The 23,002-nt window shown below is 39.1% G+C and overlaps 4 protein-coding genes across 4 annotated transcripts; 1 reads left to right on the plus strand and 3 right to left on the minus strand.

Moving 5' to 3' along the window:
- Window positions 1–6,176: 6,176 nt before the first annotated feature.
- Window positions 6,177–7,281, minus strand: LOC129286595 (glycine-rich protein 2-like). Its single transcript, XM_054922542.1, has 2 exons — window positions 7,245–7,281; window positions 6,177–7,151 (listed from the first exon to the last, which is right to left on the minus strand). The coding sequence occupies exons 1-2, from the start codon at window positions 7,264–7,266 to the stop codon at window positions 6,511–6,513; spliced, it is 663 nt and encodes a 220-aa protein (XP_054778517.1). The 5' UTR covers window positions 7,267–7,281; the 3' UTR covers window positions 6,177–6,510.
- Window positions 7,282–8,510: 1,229 nt separating this feature from the next.
- Window positions 8,511–9,005, minus strand: LOC129286061 (chaperone protein dnaJ 11, chloroplastic-like). The gene is made up of 2 exons (XM_054922098.1): window positions 8,674–9,005; window positions 8,511–8,580 (listed from the first exon to the last, which is right to left on the minus strand). Exons 1-2 carry the CDS (start codon window positions 9,003–9,005, stop codon window positions 8,511–8,513), a joined length of 402 nt encoding a protein of 133 aa, XP_054778073.1.
- A 2,043-nt stretch (window positions 9,006–11,048) lies between these two features.
- LOC129287079 (uncharacterized) lies at window positions 11,049–12,347 on the minus strand. The gene has a single exon (XM_054923234.1). It carries the CDS (start codon window positions 12,116–12,118, stop codon window positions 11,165–11,167), a length of 954 nt encoding a protein of 317 aa, XP_054779209.1. The 5' UTR covers window positions 12,119–12,347; the 3' UTR covers window positions 11,049–11,164.
- A 5,183-nt stretch (window positions 12,348–17,530) lies between these two features.
- LOC129285785 (translocase of chloroplast 120, chloroplastic-like) lies at window positions 17,531–22,071 on the plus strand. The gene is made up of 2 exons (XM_054921665.1): window positions 17,531–17,666; window positions 18,021–22,071. Exon 2 carries the CDS (start codon window positions 18,048–18,050, stop codon window positions 21,747–21,749), a length of 3,702 nt encoding a protein of 1,233 aa, XP_054777640.1. The 5' UTR covers window positions 17,531–17,666; window positions 18,021–18,047; the 3' UTR covers window positions 21,750–22,071.
- Window positions 22,072–23,002: the final 931 nt, after the last annotated feature.

The raw sequence follows: 23,002 nt of genomic DNA on the forward strand, positions 1-23,002 counted from the left end.
ATAGTCCGCTTTGGTTTTCTTCTATCGCTTGCAAAGTAATTTGACAGATAGGCTTGGCAATCTTTTCTTTCTGTGCCTGTATGCTTATAGGCTCGTACTCCTCCTCTTTTCTTGGCTTCATTGGGTAATAATGATACAGGCCTGTCTGTGTCGGCCCTGAGGAGTTCTGCTCTTGCTAGTCCTTGGTATTGCCAGTGGTAGACCAGAATTGAGAATGTAGTGTTAACGAGACCACATAGCAGAGGTTGAGCGGTATTTCTCTAATGTGAATGGTCCCTTTTTCTAATTTTCGGCCTTGCTCCCTTCGTCTTCATCCCGGATGGACTTTCTTTTGAACTTGCTAACCTCCTGTTGAATGTTAGGGCTATCCTGTACCCTAGTTTTTTGCTGTTCAAGGTACCTCTATGTAGCCCATTTTTGCTGAAGACATCACTTTTGGGTTCTTGTTAATGCAGCTGGGAATTTTGTATGCCTCACAACTCTTCATTTTAGAAGTGGCACGTTGTCAGGCGGTGTAACAATCCTGCCTGAGCCCTAAGCGGCTTTTGGTTTTGAAGGAAGCTCTGTGCTATTTTCTGATAGCATTAACGGTGGTAACAGTATGCAGTTGAGGCCTACATCCCAGCTGTTTGTGTCCTCACAAACGGTTCACCTGATCTAAGGGATGCTGAGTATTTTACGAAGAAGTCAAATTTGCCAAATGGTTCTCCTAAACGGTCCCAGACCACTTTAGATCCATCTGGTTCTGTTATCACTAATCCTCCTAGGCCAACATCCCATCTTAAGGGTCATTTGCCATTTTTCTTCTTTTTCTACCGACTGTCTCCATTTTGGGTTTTCCCCAAACGGTCCCAAACTACTTTGCAGCCATTCAAGCCTTTCATATTCTGCCCCTCCGGGCCTACATCCCATTTGGAAGACCCATTTTTATTGGACTAGCCCGTAGGCTTCCCCAGGCGATCCCATACTGTTTTAGAGTCTCTTTGAGTTACTTCACCCTTATTCTGAGCCGTCGTTTGCTAGAGGCTATCTGCACTATGTTGACCATAACAAATGGGGAAAACGGGTCCTCATCTACCACTATGGATTCTCAAAAAATTTCAAAACTCCCTTATTGATCAGGTCGTGGATGACGTTCTTAAATCCCTAGCATGCCTTGGTACTGCGGCTCTATGAGTGCTGATACTTGCAGTATTCGTTCCCTTTTTGTTTTTCCTTCGAGTGAATTTTATGATCTATGGGCAGGGAGATGAAGTTTTCCTTTGAGAAGGAAAGCCAAAATTTCCTCTGTTTTTAAAGTATCAAAGGTGTACTGGATTGCGTTTAATCTTTTAAGCAGTTTTTCGGTCGAGCATATATAGTTACCAGCATTCTTCAATTCTGCCATCACTATGTCCAAGTCCCCAAAATAAGTCCCAGCTGTAATTCATCTGCGATAATCCTCTTTCTTGAGTAATTCCTCATAACCCCATACCCTGGCCACAAGTTCATAGAAATCTTGAAATTCCATCCCCTGGCATTTCTTTTGGAGCTCTATATCTAGCCCTGCCTGCGCTAGCTTGATAAATTTAATTTCTGGAAGCAACACATGGCACCTACTCCTCAGGCATTTGAACCTCACTAAGTATTCGTCTACTGTCTCTCCTGCCCGTTGTGTGAGCTTGTAGAGTTTTGCTATGCTAACTTCTGGCTCTGCTTTATAGAATTAGATGTGAAATTTTTGCTCCATCTCCATCCAACTGAAGATTGAGTTGCGAGATAGCAACGTATACATAATTAGCTTATGGCTCATGAGAGTATTTGGAAACAATCTCAGCTTTAAGTTAGCGAAGTTATCATAATTAGCAATTTTGCCGCACTGAATTGTGAATCTCCCAATGTGCTCTAGGGTTGATTGTGTACCGTCTCTTAAGAACAATGTGAAGTCAGGGATCTTGTACCCCCGAGGGTATGGGTTGTCCCTGTCTATATACTCTACATAAGGTCTTGAGAAAGTGGGGCAGCCGATTGGCCTCAACCCTGGTCCGTATATATCTTGAATGGCATCCCTTAGAGCCTCCATGTTCACCAGTTGGTTCTGAGGCTCGACCACATGTTTAGGGATCACCATCGTGCCCCCCGTGCCACTCATGCCAGGATCCTGTAGATAATACGAAGGATGGATTAACGAATGAGTGTGTGCAAATACTTGGTGGTTAGGAATGTCTCTTATAAGTGTGCGACCCCGATGGCCAGCACTTATATTGACTCCAGCTTGCTGCCCCCCAAGCAACCCTATGTTCGAGCTTGCTTCCTGATAAGTGCCTTTCAATGATGCGGCTATACTCTTCATGCCTTCATGCAGAACCTGCATCATGATCTGTTGTCATTCTTTCTCCCCGCGTTCTGATATTTCCAAGGATATTGCAAAGAACCTCTGGTTCTCTTCTAGCTGCTTATCCATTCGGTCTTGAATTTCCCACAGTACTTCTGCCACAGGTTCGTTGGATATGATCAGTGGGTTAGGTTGGCCACTTCCTGACTTGGAGCCAGGGCTCGTGCTGCTACTGCCTGTTATCACCGGCACTACGTGCTCATGATGATTAGCTGCTCCAACATCGGGCGATAAGTGTTCGATCCTACATGCGCAGAGATCCCTTCTGGTTCGTGAGAACCAACACCTGTTTCATCAGTCCTTTTATCTTTTCGCATCCTTGCCATCTTTGTTATACAGGTCCCACTAGGCGTGCCACAAATTGTTCATGATTGAATAATAAATACCAGGTGTGCCAGAGATGTTGGGTCTCAATAGATAACAAAAGGGTCTCAAGTGCTCTTACCACAATTTGCTCGGATATAAAATGATAGTAGGCTTTGATAGAACAAGTGTGTAATTTTATTAAAGCATTTGAAAATTACAGACTAAAAACTAAGAGCAGAAAAGGGCTAGTAAATGTAAATTATGTGAGTCTTGATCGAATGTTGAATGACTTTTCTATTTTTTCTTTTTTCTATTTATAGTGTCTGATAGCAGAAGCCTTTTTTTTGAGACTTAGCACGTTCCACTAAAGAATTAGGAATCCCATGAAACTTATGGCACGGCCTCTCTATTTTGATCAACAGCCCGTTTCACCGAACTACTTGGGCATAGATTTCGGTATTACTTAGGATCGTGTCTTCGTGCCAACGGTCTGATATTTGAAACTGACGGGATTTTGACATATTTATGTGTTGTGGACTTTATTGAGCTTCAAAGCCGGCCTCTTTGTTTATATTGAGCCTAACATTTCAACTACTTAGTCCAACTAGCCTCATGATCTATTTAAGTGACGTTTCATATTTAGTCCAAACACAAGGTAATGATTATATAGTAACTAAGGACCATCTGTTAGGGCTAGCTCATAATCATCTTTGGGCCAAAATTGCACTGCAAAGAATCCCTCCCTTACATTAATAGCCTCTACCTCACCTTGTTCCCCCACAGCTATTGCACTTTTGTTGACATATGGTTAGGGTTCACCATACAGCCTATCAACTTCATTATTAAAGAATTGATCCATTTCTTCATGAGTCACTCCTTCTCAACAAGAAGAATAATCACGTCAAGTCCTCTCTCAGTTATCCTCACAGTAATTCTCTTCTTCCATCTATCCCCCCACTCCACCAATCTTCCTCCTCCACTACTCCCTCAGGATGCTTCGTGAACACTTCCTTATACAATTTCCACTTCCTTCCAAGTCTGTTTGATTGAGTGCTACCATCTATGCACTCAAGTTTAAGCTCCTTCCTCACCCCGCAAATTTCTAATAACCTAAGCTTATGCATGGGTGGATTAGATATGGGTTTGTCTATTTAATAAACATTTATTGTGTTTAACTTGAAACTCATTATACAAATGAGTTATGTTTAGTCCCTAACCCGAAAAAAGAAAAAGAAAAAACCATACAGACTTCTACCAAATTCAACATTTAGTTAGCGTCAGAAAATGGGTTTAAGGTTTACTTCCAAATTGATCATTTTTTAAGCAGAAACTTCCACCAAATTCAACATTTAGTTAGTCATTTTTTATTATTTTTTTATTTTTTGAATTTTTTAAAATTAAAATTTTTAATTATAATATTTTATATTTTTTAAATACATATTACAATGTTCAAAGTTAAATAATAGACATTCTAATTTTAAAAAGTAAACATATATTTTAACATATAAAATTAATTTAAAAATTAAAAATATTTTACTTTTTATGAGTAAGAAAAAAATAGACTTGAACATGCTACCCAATTCTCTTTTTCAAAGGCTTAATAAAACTGAGCTTTAAAATTTGATTTCTTTAAAAAATACTATTTTTTAAAACCCAAACTCTTCATAAAAATGAGTTTATATTTTTTAAATGAGTTTATATTTTTTAAACACCAGGCCGACCCTTATTTCTAGATCTACATTTAGTTGATCCACTATCACCACTAATAACTTCTAATTTTCATCAATTTCTTAATGCAAACTCTATTTCTTCAAATGAGAGCCAGCATAGGTTTTCGGATGATGGAATAAGAGATTTTTGCATCAGCCAAACATTAACAGCTGAGGAAGGAACATGGCTTTCCCTTCTATAGCGTTGGTTTGTAGCAGCATTCTTCCTGTAACCAGCTGCCCACTAGACAACGCTCGGCATTTTTCCTATTTATTATGTTGGCAACATAAGCCAGCCTTTTAAGGGGAGAAAAAAGGAAGTGACATATAACGAAATCCCTTGCCACATTCCTTTGCTTGTTTTCAACCATAAATCTTAGAGCCTTGGAATCTTTATATCAAAACCCAACAGATCAAAGTAGGAAACTACTGTAATAATAAATAAAACAGCTTTGAAACAAATGGAACTCACGTATTAGTTGAGCAAAATGGTCGTCGCAAGAGAAAACAGAGAACATAGATTTTAGAGTTTAGACCTCAGCAACTTAACACATGGAAAAATAGCAGAGGAAGAACATAGATTTTAGAGTTTAGACTTCAGCAACTTAACACATGGAAAAATAGCAGAGGAAGAGTGTGAGGGCCAGGTGCCGGGAAGGCACACTTCGAGCCCAAGCAAATGCAGTTCAAGTTGAAGCCCGTGGAGATTGAGAATATGCGATGAAGCGTGAAGATGCAGTGCAGATGGAAATGAAGTCCAACGCAGATGGAAATGGAAGCGGGGAAGGCTAACCCTAAACACTGCCCAGCCTAACCTTTGGGCCAGGCGCGACTTTGCCCGCATTTCTTTCAGGCTGATTTTTTCTTATTCGATTTTCGGGCAACTAGCTCTACAAAGCTGATGTTTCCAAGGAGAGGCCAGATGATGGGGATTCAAACGCCAGTGGCAACCATGGAGAATACGGCCCTTCACAAGTCTCCATTTCTCGAGAACCGCTCCATCTATTTTTTGGACAAAGGACTAGAGTGGACAGTACATGTTGCCGGATGTTATGAGGGGAAACTTCGGCAAATTACCATGTCTCCCTGTCTTCTTGACCTTTTTCCTTTTGCCAATTACGTTTTCCCCCGAGAATTGCTGAGACAGCCAACAGCTAACGCTGCCACTATCATCCAGGTTTTCTGTCCACCGAATAAGCTTATATCTTTTTCTTTGGGTAATAAAAGGAAACAGACATTTACAACATCAGAATTCACTCAAAAAAAGGGGGAAAAACATCAGGTGCCTGAGACCATTAACTAAAACAAGCTCTTCTACCAATATTCACAAACTAATCTTCGCTTTCTTTTGCCTTTTTTGGCCTAAACTTGGCTTTGCTTTCACTGCAATCAAGCAAGATGCAACTGCCTCCAAAACTACAGCTACCTGTAACGACTAGCACAATAGACTCAACTTATGGTAGGGTAACGGCACACTTCCTAAGTAAAATGTCACAACTCTGAAAAATGCAAATGCATAAATGCACAAGAATGAAGGGACTTAGGCTGAGAATAAAGAGATAAAGAAATGCTAGTTTGACCCTCAGCAGACAATGGAATTGGAAGATGTCAGCTTGAGAGATTAAAAACTAATGTCCAGAATCATTGAGGAATCTCTTTCTTGATTCTTTCATTTATCATGCACCTCCTCCGAACAGATACTACATCAACCAATCACCAAATATTAAAACATGTACATTTTCTTTCGATGGAGATGCACCAGCACTCGAACATACAAAGACATTACATTTAAAAGAAAACACGAATAAGCCAGGGTAGATTTTGTTCATTATGTGTATTAACACTTAGAAACAGAGAGTATACATCAAACGACATCTGACCTTTTACCATCGTCCCTCCATTTCACTATGCCAGAAACACAAAATCCCAAGTCTAACTGCTTATCCTATCAACTTCAAAGTAAAGCCACGCCTAAAGAGATTCAACCCAAAGAACCCTACCATTCTCAAAACATAAGTTTAAAATTATAGAAAAAAGCGAATCGCATAACAATAAGCAAATTCCACCCATCACGGCACCACAAAAAGATCGGGTTGAGACATTAGAGTGCATACAACAGGCTCAGCGAGCACCGGTTGGGCAGTCCCTTGCAAAATGCCCCGACTCCCCGCAGGTGTAACAGCCTCCTCCGCCGCCGCCGCCGCTTCCGCCATACCTGCCTCCACCGCCGCTGCCGCCGCCTCCCTGGTAGCAATCCCTAGCCAGGTGTCCAACCTCGCCACAGTTATAACAACCCCCGCCGCCGCCGCCGCCATATCCACCACCGTACCCACCACCTCCTCCGCCTCTTCCACCACGACTAGTACCGTAACCGCCGCCACCGCCGCCATACCCACCGCCATAGCCACCACCTCTGCCGCCACCGTAGGATCTGTTCCCCCCAGCACCGCCCCCACCGCGTCGGCTCCCCTGAACATCGGACTCAGCGGGGCCGGTGACATCAACAGCCTTGGTACGGCCACCGGAGTCGGACTCGATCAGAAACTCGACAGACTCTCCATCGGCGAGACTGCGAAACCCCTCAGACCGGATCGCAGATTGGTGGACAAAGAGGTCTTCACCGCCATCGTCAGGAGTTATGAAGCCAAAACCTTTCTGGTCACTGAACCACTTCACCTTTCCAGTCACCCTCTCACCCATCGCTCCTCTGATCTGCTTCTCCCGTCTCTGGTTTTGGCGCTTGGGCCAGAATTGCAGGGAGGCTGTACTTATATGCAACAATCAGAAATAGGGTTCGACTTGTCAGTACCGGCCCGCGATCAAATATTAAATATTAAATCGCTGATTAATATCACCGTGTTTTTTGTGGGCCCTCATTTTGCGACCAGCGGTGATCCAAGTGACAGTGACGATTTCAGATTCGCTGCAGAGGTATCCAACGGCCAGAGATCTCAATTTATTGAGCACTGAGCGTTGGATTGTTAATTGTACCACGAGATGCTGATTGGTAGGGGAATCGTCCACGCTGATTTCCCGATCCTTTACAATTTGATTTGATTAGGAGTTTAAATCATAGTGATGCCGGAAGAGTTACTTAAAGTTAAATAAAAGTAGTGAGTAATATTAATGTTAAGTAATTATTTAAAAAAAGTAGTAATTAATTATGATAAAATTTACAGAAACCTTAGTAATAAGAATTAAAAAATAGAATAAATTTTTGTAATTGAAAGGAGAGCGTCTTTACTGTAGCTGTCGCTCCGCCACTGGGTGATCTCCAGTAACGCCGTTGCTGAACCGTTTTGAAAGCATAAAAGAGGTCTTGATTCCTTTTGATAGCAGGATTTTCATGTTGAAACAAGCGTGAGGATTAGTTTCATGTTTGCCACTCTCGTGTGGCTGGCAATTCTAGCAATGGCAATATGTCGCGAATGGTTTCAAGAGCAAGATGGATAAAGCAGCAACGGAATCGCGTTGCTGGGAGAGAAATGGCATTTTGGCTGTTGTGGTGCGAGCTCTGATATAAGCCCCAATGACGACGACCTAAACCTAGCTTCTTTGAGGATTGCAAATTCACAACATGTTGCACGCTTTCCGGGTCTCTCCCACCATCATAGATCCTGACCCTTCGCTGTCCCTTCCTTCCCTCGGCAAATGGATCATCCATTACACAAGTTGTAACTCCTTCGTGACATTTACCGACGCTTTCATCTAATTTAGACAATCTAAGTTTTAGGTTGTGCCGTTTCTGTTTCCTCCCTTATCTACTGATTGATAAAAAGAAAGGCTTTCTTACGGATTAATCTAAACAAGTCTGGTGCGTGCTTTTCTCCATGCTTAGGTGCCACGTTCCATCGCATATATATATATATATATATCATCAATGCTTGCCTATTCCCTCTCATCTTTGTCATCCCTCATTTCCATTCTCTCTCTTTTCAAAGCTCACTTATCCTATGTATCCCGCTTTCAACATAAGCATAAAATTGAATTAGTGTTAATCATGCAGCAAAAACCCTGCTTAGTGATGGCTTGCATTCATATACACGCTACAAGCCAAGGTAACATCAGACTCGGATATGTGCTATAAGATTACTTTTATCCTAATTAGTTCAAAGCATGGATTACACTGAGTGGTGAATCAATTCCCAGGTACCTTGAAAGATCTCAAAGCAGGGAAGCACCGCCTTCAATCTGAAATATAAGTAACATTAACAAAGGAATCATCGCCCAGGGCCGACGAAACAGTACACATACCGCGGGCAGATTGTGTTCTGTTACCAGCACTGATCTGTCTCCCATTTATGTCCAGCCTGAGCACGTCTTTGATGATAACCTGACATGGAATCCATATTCTGCGAAGGGAGAGATGAATACTCAAGAGATATTCTGTACCTGCAAAGCTGTCTGTCATATTGAGCACGCTTATCAGGGTCTGACAGTGTTGAATAGGCTGAGTGAATCTTCATGAACTCGTTTGCTGATTTCGCCTTGTGATTCACAGCCACCACATCAGGGTGATATGTTCTTGCAAGCTTTCTGTACGCACTCTTTATTTCTTGGCAGCTCGCCCCCATTGAAATCCCTAGCACATCGTAAAATGAAGCAGGAGAGGCCATCTCTGTAGCAGGAGAACAGAGTTTGATAAAGGAGACAGAATAAAAGATGTGGAAATATGGATAGCTCCACTTAAACTAGGCTTCAATGGGGACTGAGCTTATATAGAGCCCAGTGTTCGATTGAAGAATACTGACATTTCATCTATAGACTTACTATTTTTCTTTTCCTAGTTCATTGTACATTGACTTTTATGGATTTAAAATAATTAAATTTACTTTTCTTTTGTGACATTATTTTTGGCATCCTTGTAACGGCATGTACAGGTTTACCCATTCTGTAGAAAACGTGAAGTTGTACAGTTTAACATGCGTGGAATCCGCATTCAATGTGAAACGACAATTAACAAATGTTCTTTTCTTGATAGTGAGCAAAAGTGATCAATTCAAGCTTGAAAATGGGGTTAGGAATCCGAATTGCTCATATTTATTGTAGAAAAAAAATTAAATATAATAATATTATATAAAAGAATTGCAAGTCCGTTGGACAAAAAATATAAGTGAATAGTGTGTATATTTTTTCCCTGGAAGAAAAAACTTAGCAAGAAATAACTGCAAAAATTCTCTCGCACATCACACATAATAAAATTTTGATGATTGGCATTGGATCTAGAAATAGCATGATTTCACAATACCAAATTTTACTCCCAAGTATTTTTTTTCTTTTTTTCGTGCGTGATGATTGCTGCGTGGAATAGGGAATCTCATTCTCATCCAGAGATGGAAACTTTAGGATAAATATTGGGAGGCAGAGTAATCTTATTCTTATCTGATCGCAGTGGCAGGGAATAGTGCCAGCACACAGATCTAAATCTTGCTATAGAATACAAGGGACACCCTCATTTGAAGAAGGTAAATAAGTAATCAATCCAGAGAAAGAAAAGAACACATATTCTCATAGGAGAAAAGAACGATTAGAAATGAAGAGATTGATGACAAGACTCCTTACTGAAAATTTTACATCTCTAAGCTACCCTGATGCACGTGTGCTGCAATAATTCATCTTTCCAGAATATTTTTGATATTCAAACTAAACCTTATGATACCCTTAATTGTCATGCTCCCCGAACCTTATCCTTTTCAACGCCACATATGCACGATCTTATATTTGAGCACTCTCGTCTTGCATTATGTGACAGAAAGCACTGGTCTAGATTCTGGCTTCTGAACTTTTGAATTCTGATGATAAATCCAGGACTCATCTTAAAGAAGATTCAATTTTTATACATAATAATAAACAAAAATGTGCCGCCAGAAACCATGATTTGTAATCAGGTTCACGTTCACTGATTCACAACAGTTTTTATCTATTGAAACTTGGAAAACTCTGCTGCTGTTGCAGCAAAAGTAGAGAATGTATGTAAGTAAAGATGAAAGAAAAAGTAAGGAACGCTCAACAGTTGTTGCTAGAAACTGGTTAATGGACCTGTGCATTATTTTAATTTTTTAATTTTTCTGCTAAGATAAAAGGTATGAGCAACGTAAAGGTCTCTCTCTCCTTTTTTTTTTTTTAATTACTCTTCCTTTTTCATGTGAGGAAGACTTCCACAGTTTTACCCCTCTAAGAGAAAATGACAAATAAAAAACTTGACAAATTAAAAATTGTAATACTGAAAAATGATAAAAAGAATATTAAAATTTTAAAATATTAAAAAGTCTTAATTTAATATTAATGTTCTAACAAAGTCTCTATTTATCATTCTCACCCTTCAAAAACTCAAACTAAATCTTAAACATGATCTATTTTTCCTTTCAGAACTTCACATTTTCTTAAAATTTGACACGCTAAACATGATCTCGCCTAATTTTTAACAGTACCACGTTAAGCACAAAATCAATTTTTTTTCATATGGTTTATGCGAGAAGATCTCATACATCTTGCATGATAGAATTTCCCACAAGCATAAAAAGCTAGAAGGAGAAAATCGGCTCAATTTCACATCAAATCCTTATGTTTTTGTAAAAGGAAAAACCTAGTTTGTAAAATAGAAATTACGTCGACAAGTCTAATTGCTTCATTTAGACGTTTAAAAAGTAGCTTCCAAATGATCTAAGGTTTAATGCTTTTTTTGAATGTGAATGTGATGTCAATGAAGTTGATTACATCGAGAAAAGATGGAAAGAAGGTATGCACAAGAACTGAACTGGGAATATAGATAAGTTCAGGCTATCCCTTGAATTCTTGCATGAGTAAGACCAACACATGCATCGACAAAATCCTCGTCTATGAAATCCGTAGAAAATATCTGTAGCCTATCAGCACATCCATGGGAGAAGCACAGAGCGATGAAGAGCCTAGCATACCCACGTATCCTCTCCGTCACAGGTTTCACGTGCAGGATCGGGTTATCCGGCACCGGCGTCACCGTATTCTCCACCCTATAAAAATAGTTCCTCGACGCCAGCGGTGGTTGCTCCCTCAAATGCTTCATATTGCTCTCGAATTTAGTCGACGGCAAGTCTGTGTTGATCCAGTCATCCCTCAAATATCCTGCGCTCCACAGGGCCCCCCCTGCTTCTGGCTGACTGAATTTTCTCGGCCTCCAAACACATAGGATTCTCCCGGGTAAAACCTCGGCGATCGTCTTCTTAAACACATTATCATGCTGATGAATCAGAAGCTCCCCCAGTTGATCCACCAGGTATACATCGAATCCAGGTGGGTCCCTGTGCCCAATCTCCGTTCTAATCTCAAGAATTATGATCTCTGACTCTGTTTCGGAGAGGAACTTTTTAACATCATCCATCACAACATGAATTCCGTACGTGATCAGAATTCCGTGACAGGCATTGCCATTCTCATCAACCCGGATGTCAAGCACTCGCGTGCCCATCGCGAGCTGGTGATAGACCGATAACGTTTGGCACTGTGCAAAAGGGCGGGAGATAAAGGGGATGCCGATTTTGTCGGTTGCGGAATCGTGGGTTCCAGGCCAAACGATTTTATGGATGCGAAGATTTTGTGGGTTGAGAATGGACATCCAGTTTTTTCTATCCAGGGGGTGGTAACGAGAACCGGGGAAGTCTTGGCCGGAAAGTTTAAGATCAGAGAGGGTTCTGTCTTGGATTTCGAGTGCGTTTCGTCTTTCAATCTGCGTGGCAATCACGGAACCCATCTTCTACTTCGGACGTGGGAGAGCAAGAGTTTTCGCTTATTTTGCCTCTGGGATTAGGCATGCTAAATTGCATAGCTTGCATATCTTTTTTTGTTGGATAACAAAAGCCTGTGCCTGAATCGGTTCGATTCTTTTCGCCATTGCTTTCCAATCCATTCAATCTTCAATCTTCAATCTTCAATGATGTTCCTTTCGTGTGTATTTGCCATAATGACCCATCTCTCCTCTCCCCCCCACCCCCACCTTTTTTTTTTTTGTAAGAACAGGTTATTCCCCTAATCCTCTTTTTACGTAAAGGAAAAGGGACGCAACACGCGAGAATAAAGGGATTATGCTAAATTTATATCCATTCCGTCATCATAAATAAATAAATTTAGTAATTAATAACAATTATTAGGTTTTTTCCCACAAATATCAATTAGAAATTATTAGGTTCAATTTATATTCACTCACACCATTAATATTATCTCTTCTTGTGTGGATTTGAATTCCATAATAATATTTAGTGGACATAAGTGAGTTTATTAAATTTGTTAATTTAAATTTTAACAGCTCAACTGATAAAAATACTAAAAACATTTAGTATCTGTATTAAATATAATCATTAAATCTAAATTTTTATTTATATAAGGTTAATAAACTCACTTATTCTGCCTCTCAAATAAGCTCATTCAAGTTTCACTTGATTTACGAGTTAATTAATTAATTTATTTACTCGTAATTTTTATGTGTTTGAAAATTGAGAATGTGAGTATACATTATATTTAAATAATATCAAATTTTTTATTCTCATTTTATTCTTGAAGTATTTTAAGCAATTGAATTGTCAATAAGCCAGATTTTTTTGTTTGGTATATCAAAATTAGGTAAAGGTAAACGAAATTAGAATTGGAATTTAAGTTAATGAAATGTTTGGTATGGATGAATCTTATTCTATGTAGGATCCAATTCCATAAAAAGTCCCAAAATTGGTTCCCATCATCAACCCATAGAATCAAGTCACTATTCACTTAATCCATTCTTTTTCCCACCCTTGCCCTCATTATCACTTCGCCTTTTGATCTCCTCAAAGGAACGGACAAAAGTAACGCATCGTCTCACATCCTCACATGCATGCATGCAAGCCTTGGGCCTACTTCTTCAGAAGCCCATAAATCTAGTCAAAGTTATTTGTTACTAGTTGTTACGATTTTCCCGCTGTGATACCCTGTTATGATATTTGTAAATATAGATAGATATTTTGTAGATATGAGATCCCAATCAATGAATGAATTGAGTCTATAAAATCTCTATCGATATTTACATATTTACAAATATCATAACAAAGTATCACAGCGGAAGTATTGTGACAAATAGCTTTAACTAGATCTATGGGCCTTGGAGAAGTGGGTCCAAGGCTCGCATGAATGCATGTGAGGATGTGAGATGCTGCGTTACCTCAGTCCATTCCTTTACTCCTCCCACGTACAATACACCAACATGCTAAGTAGCTGCCAGGATTTTATCACCACCCAAAATTATCATCACCCCCATGGTAGCTCTTTGTCGGATTTCTTGCCGCTGAAGTGAAAGGCACCGTCGGCACTGATACGTTCCTGAGTTTTTGGTTGTTTTGTTAGCAGTGAAATCAACCTATTACAGACACTTGCTGCTCCAACAAGCCAAGATATCCAAATCCTGACGCGGTGGGGCTCTGCTTCAATCAGAAATAGGCATTGAGAGATCTTCAGGTCGGAGCTTCATTTCAATCGAGCGAGGATTTGACTTATAGACTTGGTAATCGAACAGAGAATGAAGAAGAAATAGACGCGCTCTTAGCTTCTTCATCTTGCAAGTTATCAAGTTCAAGCATTTCAAGGTCGAAGGTAAGGTGGGTGATCAATTATCAAGATGAAGGAATAATATAAAAACATGCTCTTTTCTGGTATATCAATATTAATAAAATGCATTTTGATCAAAAAAAAAAAAATCAATAGAATGCATCTCCCGTTTGATTTTATTTGACGCTATTAATTATTTTTGAGATTTATGAATAAAAGATAGAAGAATCACGACGATCGTCAGAGTGGAGAAGATGGAAGAGGGGCAGCAGCTGAAACGTTCTGGTGACTTGATCACAACAGTCATAAGAGATGGGGAAAGGTGGAAGAGATGACGGGAGGGGGGGGGGGAGTCGATCAGTGTGAGGGAGAGGGTAAAATAGAACAAAGAACCGATTCTATGGAATTGAATGGATTTCATGGGTCATAATAAGGAATCCAATGGTGGGACTTCTGATAGAATCAAATTTCATGAGAAACATGGATAAGACATACCAAACATGTCTAAAGGAGGAATACATTAATTCCTGATTCCATTTCTCTCTTCCTAACTCCAGCATACCAAACTTAGAATTGAATGGTTACGTAACTTATTTTGCGTTCATTTCACTTTGCAAGCAACCCATCACCCTCACGAGCATGGTATAGTGAAGTGATCTGGCGTGCGTGTGTTCATGCACTCAATTAACGAGTCGACTTTTAGACCTCCTCGTGCTTACACGGTGCATGCATGGGGTTAAAATGGCAGCTGCGCTCCCGCTTTTAAGGCAAATATCCATCCAACGAGATTTAGACAAAAAATTATCATGGTGTCAAGTCTTGAATGTGAATTAATGCAGCAACTTTTTAGTTATCAGAAGAAGTCACGGGGAAGGCTGTGCACATTAAGTTCCGCAGAATCTTTCCAGGCAGTCTCGACGAGGCGCATTTGTGTGAATAACTGATGTATGCTGTTGCCATATGCAACCCAAAAGTTTTTTGTTATTATGTTTACAAATATATAGGACATTTAATTGAAAGAAACATGTATATAGGACAAGGACTACATACATACATATATATATATATGATATGACATGTACGTTACGTCGTGATTTAATGGCCATGCTCCAGTTTGTTTTGGCATGAAAAAGTTGCTTTTTTGGTCTCATGCGGCCATCACAACAGGAAGGAGGGAGAATGATAAATAAAGACTTTATAAAAATATTAATATTAAATTAAAAATTTTAGCATTGAAACATAATAAAAGGAGTACTAAAATTTAAGGGCATTAATATTAAAAAATTTTAATTTAATATTAATGCTCTTATAAAGTTTTTATTTGTCATTCTCCTTCGAAAGGACCAAGAGCCAAGGCGCCAATAGTAATAACAATATTGTCACAGTACACAGGCATGAGGCATGGCTATACATTGTGGCAATACCACCACAAGTTATGTCCTTCGCCGTCTGATTTATATTTTTGTTAGCAAGCTTTTTAGGTTGGATAAAAATATTTACCCAGTCGATTTTGATGGTCACATGTAGCAAATTTAAGTAGCTGTAATTGCGCGGTAGGTAGAGACTGCTACGTGCTGTTAGTATGGCTTTCTGTTGAAGGACGAAAGTTACTATACGTTGAAACCGTATGTGATATATATATATACTGAACATATATTGTAGAAATTATTTTAATTATATTAGACTCAGTAACTTGAATTTTTAACGGGGATCGGCGTCCAATCACTGGTTCCTAATTTTAAGAGATACTTGTAGCATTTTTATAGATCTGTGACTTGGTGGAAATACATTGTATATCATGCGCTAAGTATACACTTCTTTTAAATTAAAAGAGATTCTTTCTTAATAGATTTTAGACAAAAAATATAACGTTTTTATATTGAAGTCTTGGAAAATGGGTGTCTCCATTTTTTAGAGTTTCAATTGGGGACAAATTATATCATAGTCAATCATCAATGTAGCTATAAATTTTGGGTTCTTTGGATTTATTGGCCCGGTGACGAAAGTTTGATTCCCTTATTTGAGAGAAGGGTGGTGAAGAAATTCTTACCGTACGTATATAGAATCTAACTGTAGGCTTTCATTTTCTTTTTTCCTCTCGAGTTTTTTCTTAAATGGAGGCATTCCCTTGGCAATTTTCTGGGCAATATGTTCATTGTAAACATACACAGGATCAAAAAGTTATTGGAGTGCCATTGATAATGAATATGCTCATCAAGAGAATACTGCCCTAAAACCTAAGAATTTCCCAAGGTTGGCACACCTGGCTTGTAAAATGAATACACTGTCAACAGTAATCTATCAAAATAATTATCTTCGCTCAGACATCATTGCGTCGTTCCTAACAAGACTCATATTCAAGACCCTGGAATCGCCCGTATCAATATTCAAATAGCAATTGGAGCTCCATCCACTCAAGAGAGATTAATTGCACCGCTCTTCTTCTCAATTTCTGGTACAAAAAATGGTATGGATCGTCTAAACGTGAAGCATGCACCGGATATTAGAGATTCCAGAGCAATAGTTTTTTGGGGTGAATTTATGAAAATGCGGTTCAAATGAATCTAACTTAAAGAAACAAGAGAGAATGAATTAAAATCTCCAAACAACAAGTTTATAACAATTAGGTTCTGACAAAATTTTTTGAAAAAAAATCAAGTATGAGTATTGTCTTAGGCAATTATAAATTCAAAAGTTATAATTATAAATATAACATTTAAATTTTAAATATAACTTTTAGTTTATAATTGAGATTATCTTTGTAATTATTTGAATTAATATTTACAACTTACTCTTTTTTAAAAATATATCAAAATTCAACTATTATAAAATTTTTATTTTAAAATTTTATTGTCATTCTCTCAGAAAACAATTGGAAGGCCTACAGGTGGCATGAAATGAAACTATTATATTCATAGGAGTAAAAGTGTCACTTCATAATTATAAGAGATAATTATATTTAAGAATCATTTAAAAAAATTATTTACAAATAAAAATTAATATTTAATGTATGTATTGGTTTTTTTTTGAAATAATAATGTATTGTTATTAAAACTAGAACATAACTTTTTCTTAAATAAAACTTATTTAAAACTTATTGTTAGTTCTTGTTTATAAATACTCCCCCCATCTTAAATTATAAGACACTTTTAAAAAAATTTTTCTATATCAAAATATAAGACACTTTAAATAGATTAAAATTTTATTAAATACGTCAATTTTAATATTATTTTTTTTATAATTAATTTTCATTCTTTTTTTTATTATATTAAATTATAAATATTTTTTAAATTTATATTTATATTTTAAAAAGATAAAGATGTTAGATATATTTAATAATATTTAATAATATATAAAATTTTATTTAAAAATATTTTATAATTTAAAATGGAGGGAGTAATTTATTTAAGTAGTACTTAAATGTAGATCTCTTTTACTATAAATTTATATTATATTTTTCATTTTTTTTTTCATTCTTTATTCGTTTTCATCCACACCATCTTATAGGGGTGCTTCCCGATACTCGCATCTCTATTACTATCCACCGTTCGATCTTTCAAATCCCCCGACTCATCGTAACCCGTCGATCAATTTTACCGGAAAGTGGAAACACGAGGTTAGCAGATAAGAGCTGGGGAGGGAGGTCCTTTCTTTTGACTCTTCCATCTAACCCACACTGAGGCCTTTGTATTCTCTCTTTCATTTCTTTCTCGCCAGGCCATAACCAGGTTAGCTCCTCTGATATTGCGACTCTAATTGAATGCTTGCTTTTCTTGATTATGCAAAACCCTAATAGAAACTAATCCCGCCCGCCCCTGCACTGAGGATCTGCTATTCATGGGCCGTTCTATTAATTAATTACGTCGAACCGTACAGATCCATTTTTCCTGGTTTTGTAGCTTATCGTGCCATCATTTTAACGTTTTAATATATGTTGTCCATTTCAATTCATTATTGAGGCTTGTGATTGTGATTCGTCTGAATAATGGTTGCGCTTCCTTTCCATCCCCCGCTTCTATCACAGACTCATCGATAACTATGTTTCTTGGTTCTTCGTATCTATTATTTTCCTGTGAATCTAGGACTGGAAGCATCATTGAGTATTTGTCATGGATTATGGTGCTGAGCCTTCTAATGGATATCACGAGATAGAGAGGAAGAGCGTGGAAGATGAGGCTTCTCCGGATGCTAGTATAGGGCCTGCCGAATTGAAGGATTTGAAAACAGAGGAGATGTCGGAGGAGGCAACAGAAGGTCTAGAGCATTCCCATGATCGGGGAGTGAACAACTGTCCCAAGGATAATATTGTCGGGGATGACGATCCTTCTGATGCGGTCAGTGCTCCGGTTTCTAGTCTTTTGCATGAAAATCCTGATGCACCACAAGAGGCTGAGAACTTTGAGGAGGCGGTTTCCGTTTCTTGTGAGTCTAGCGACCACATGGAGGGGGCGGCGGAAGTAATTGTTAATCAGAGGGTAGATGAGCACGGCGAGGGACTTGATGGCATTCATTTGGATGGAATTGACTCTGGGGAGACTGTAGATGGTGTATTGCACGAGGAATCATACAGTATAGGGAAGGATCAATTGGAGGGTAGAGATGGGCATGCTGGAAAGGAGGTATCTGAGTTAAACGGGGACGTAGTTGTTAGGGAGAATGCTTGCATTTCGAGCATCAACCCTGGTTTAGTGACTGAGAAGACTGAAAATGAGGAGTTTTTGACTCCAAGAGCAAACGTTGGTCTAGTCTTGGAAGATGAAAGTGGGGACAGGGTGGATAATGTTGTTTCTGAATCTCATACAGAATCTGAACCAGGTGAGAAGATTCTGGATGAAGGTGCTGGTTCTAAGGCTGAGAATTTGGAGGAGAGTATTGAGGATAGTGTATTTTGTCATGGCAAGACTGAGGAGCAGTTGAATGCTTCACGTAATCCTCATCATGAAATTGAAGATAATAGAGGTGAAGAAGTGCATGGCAACTCAGCTCATATGGATGCAGAACATCAGGTTGAAACAACAGGGGATGTGAATTATGAAGTCCATGGCACTGATATAATCCACGAGAATAACGATAGTGAAAGATTGTGTATATCTGGTGGTAATAGTACTGAATGTGAAGATTATTGCAATTTTGTTACAAAGGATACTACAGCTGGATCAGACTTAGAACATCAGAAGGCTATTTCTGAACTGGGAGAAGCTCCTCCCAATCTACTTGAATCTGTGGGGGAAAGGGATATGAATCTGGATGCTGGAAGCTCATGTTTAAAAAATTCTTCTCCTGATGAGAAAAGTGTTCAAGCTACAGCAGCTGAGCTTATTGAAGGAACTGACAAAGGTTGTCTACTTCAGAAGGATGAAGGAGAATTTGGTGGAGGAGGCTGTGACACCTCCCCTGTTGTTGAGGAGCCGGAAAAATTACAGGAGAAGAATATCAAAGAGAAGCATGTCCCTCAGATCACTCAGGAACAGAATGTTCAGCATGCTGGAGAGCCTGTTTCTTCAACTGGAAAACCAGCTGTTACTAATCCATCTCCTGTTCATCCTGCTGGCCTTGGGCGTGCTGCACCATTATTGGAACCTGTGCCTAGGGTAGTGCAACAGCCTCGAGTAAATGGTTCCATGTCTGGTATCCAGTCACAACAAATTGAGGACTCCTCAAATGCTGAGGCCGAGGAGAATGATGAAACTCGTGAGAAACTTCAGATGATTAGGGTGAAGTTTTTACGGCTGGCTCACAGGCTCGGACAGACTCCACACAATGTTGTCGTAGCACAAGTTTTATATAGACTAGGATTGGCTGAGCAGCTTAGAGGGAGAAATGGGGGCCGTGTTGGTGCTTTTAGTTTTGATCGTGCTAGTGCTATGGCTGAGCAGCTTGAAGCGGCGGGTCAGGAGCCTCTTGATTTCTCTTGCACAATAATGGTTCTTGGAAAAACTGGAGTTGGTAAAAGTGCCACAATCAATTCTATTTTTGATGAGGTTAAGTTCAATACTGATGCTTTTCATATGGGAACAAAGAAAGTGCAGGATATTGTGGGAACTGTGCAGGGCATAAAGGTACGAGTCATTGATACTCCAGGGCTTCTACCTCCATTGTCAGATCAACGACATAATGAGAGGATCCTTCACTCTGTCAAACGCTTTATCAAGAAAACACCACCAGATATTGTGTTGTATCTTGATAGATTGGACATGCAGAGCAGGGATTTTAGTGATATGCCTCTGTTACGCACAATTACAGAGATTTTTGGGCCATCAATATGGTTCAATGCTATTGTGGTTTTGACTCATGCAGCATCAGCTCCACCTGATGGGCCTAATGGTACAGCCTCTAGCTATGACACGTTTGTCACCCAACGTTCTCTTGTCGTGCAACAAGCCATTCGTCAAGCTGCTGGAGATATGCGGCTCATGAATCCTGTATCATTGGTAGAGAACCACTCTGCATGCAGAACAAATAGGGCTGGCCAGAGAGTGTTGCCGAATGGCCAGGTTTGGAAACCTCACTTGTTGCTTTTGTCTTTTGCATCAAAAATTCTTGCCGAAGCAAATGCTCTTCTTAAGTTGCAAGATAGTCCACCTGGAAAAGCTTACACAGCTCGCGCTAGAGCTCCACCATTACCTTTTCTACTGTCATCCCTTCTGCAGTCAAGACCACAGTTAAAGACACCAGAGGAGCAGTTTGGCGATGAAGACAGCATTGATGATGAACTGGATGAGTCATCTGATTCTGATGATGAAACAGAGCTTAATGACTTGCCACCATTTAAACCTTTAACAAAGGCCCAACTGGAAAAACTGTCTAAAGCTCAGAAGAAAGCATACTTTGATGAATTGGAGTACAGAGAAAAGCTTTTCATGAAAAAACAATTGAAGGAAGAAAAAAAGCAGCGGAAGATGATGAAGAAAATGGCAGAATCTGCAAAAGATTTGCCAAGTGACTATAGTGAAAATGCAGAAGAAGAAAGTGGCAGTGCAGCTTCTGTACCTGTTCCTATGCCAGATTTAGCTTTGCCTGCTTCTTTTGATTCTGATAATCCCACTCATCGGTATCGGTATCTTGATTCATCCAACCAGTGGCTTGTGAGACCTGTCCTTGAAACTCACGGATGGGATCATGATGTGGGTTATGAAGGAATAAATGTAGAAAGGTTGTTTGTTCTCAGAGACAAGGTACCCTTGTCTTTCTCTGGTCAGATTTCAAAGGATAAAAAGGACGCTAATGTCCAGATGGAAATAGCCAGTTCCATAAAGCATGGGGAAGGGAAAGCAACTTCATTAGGTTTTGACATGCAGACCGTTGGGAAGGACTTAGCTTATACTTTACTTAGTGAGACAAGGTTTAGTAATTTTAGGAGAAACAAGGCGACTGCCGGGCTCTCCTTCACTTTCCTGGGTGATTCATTTTCGGGTGGAGTCAAAGTTGAAGATAAATTGGTTGCTAATAAACGGTTCAAGGTGGTTTTAACTGGGGGTGCAATGACAAGTCGTGGTGATGTTGCTTATGGTGGCAGTTTGGAGGCTCAATTGAGAGATAAAGATTATCCTCTTGGACGCTCGTTGTCAACACTTGGTCTATCTATTATGGATTGGCATGGGGACCTTGCGGTTGGCTGTAATGTACAATCACAGATCCCTGTTGGAAGGCATACAAATGTCATTGCCCGTGCCAATTTGAACAATAGAGGAGCAGGACAAATCAGTATTAGATTAAATAGCTCAGAACAACTTCAAATTGCTTTGATTGGGCTTGCCCCTTTACTTAAGAAGCTTGCTGGTTGTGCTCAACAGAAGCAGTTCGGACAATGACGACAATGATAAAGTTAGCTTTTGTATGCTGCGACACTTGCAGGGCAATACCATTAGGAATAACTTCTAAGATAGCATGTCTTGCTGGATACCATGAAATGAGTGATGCTAAGTTGCTTCTTGTGTTTTATACCCACAAGTATCTTTTCTTTGATCTTAGTCTTTGTAGCTTCCCTTCTTAGATATTCACTTCCAGTATTTTTTTTTTTTTTTACATTTTGCTGTTGGAGTCCAAGCAATGCTTCTTTTGATTGATGTCTATCTTATCTGCCTGAGTGTGAATTTGTTGTTGTCATCTTATGATGTTATCCCTTGGCTTTCATGCGTGTTTCGATAATTTTTTTACCCCCCAAGAGCAATCTTTTCTCGTTTGTCGTTTCTTTATGGTTCCTGGAGAGATATACATATACATATATCCCGTGCCTTAAAAGACAGTGCAGGCCACAGCTTTTCTTGTCACTATATATCTACTCTTGGGCCGTGGCGAACGCCCGAGGAATACTGTTGTTGAATGGAGAGGCAAACAGACTCTGGGAAGGAGAATAGAAGTTAGCGTTGAATGCGGACATGATCATCTGTGTGTTTTTTTTTTTTTCTTGTTATTATGCTGCATTTGTCTGTTTTGCTATTACCAAACGCCTGGCCATCTCATTTAGGATGTCCGATGAGCTTTTTCAATACAAATATGAATAAGCTAATTTTTTTTATCGTAAATTAATTCTAGATTTAAATTAATACCAGTTCGTTGACGGTTTGATGACTCAAAATAAGCTGCTTGCACGTCATAATCCAATCGAATAAGATGATAATAAAGTTCTACTTCCCCTGGATATTTCTTTTAACCAGAGGTGGTGCATTCAATTTGGTCTCGAAAATCGAAAGAGTGCTGATTCAACAACAGTTAAATGCCCTGCGGGTTCTCAGTTGCATGGCTGAGGCTACCTGGTAATGGAAAATGTGCAGCGAAAATGATGAGTTAACCATTTTAAACGCAATCTGTGGCTCGTGTAATACATGGAGTTCAAGATTAATTGTACTGTTTCTGGCTTATAAATAGTTTGTATTTTTTTTTTAGATTTCATATTATATGTATAAATGATTGGTTTGTGTTGTCTGTGAAACATCTTATTATTGTAAAGAGGTCATGTGGAAGGACCTTCCAAGTAAGTTCCTAAGAATCTTTTGACGCAGTGCCTAAGTTGTTGTGCTTGTGTGAATAATTGATCTTATGGTGTTGCTTTATGCAACCTTAA

The sequence above is a fragment of the Prosopis cineraria genome, unplaced genomic scaffold, assembly GCF_029017545.1.
Source record: "Prosopis cineraria cultivar Desert tree isolate PC_DT_omini unplaced genomic scaffold, ASM2901754v1 PC11, whole genome shotgun sequence".
Classification (NCBI taxonomy): domain Eukaryota; kingdom Viridiplantae; phylum Streptophyta; class Magnoliopsida; order Fabales; family Fabaceae; genus Prosopis; species Prosopis cineraria.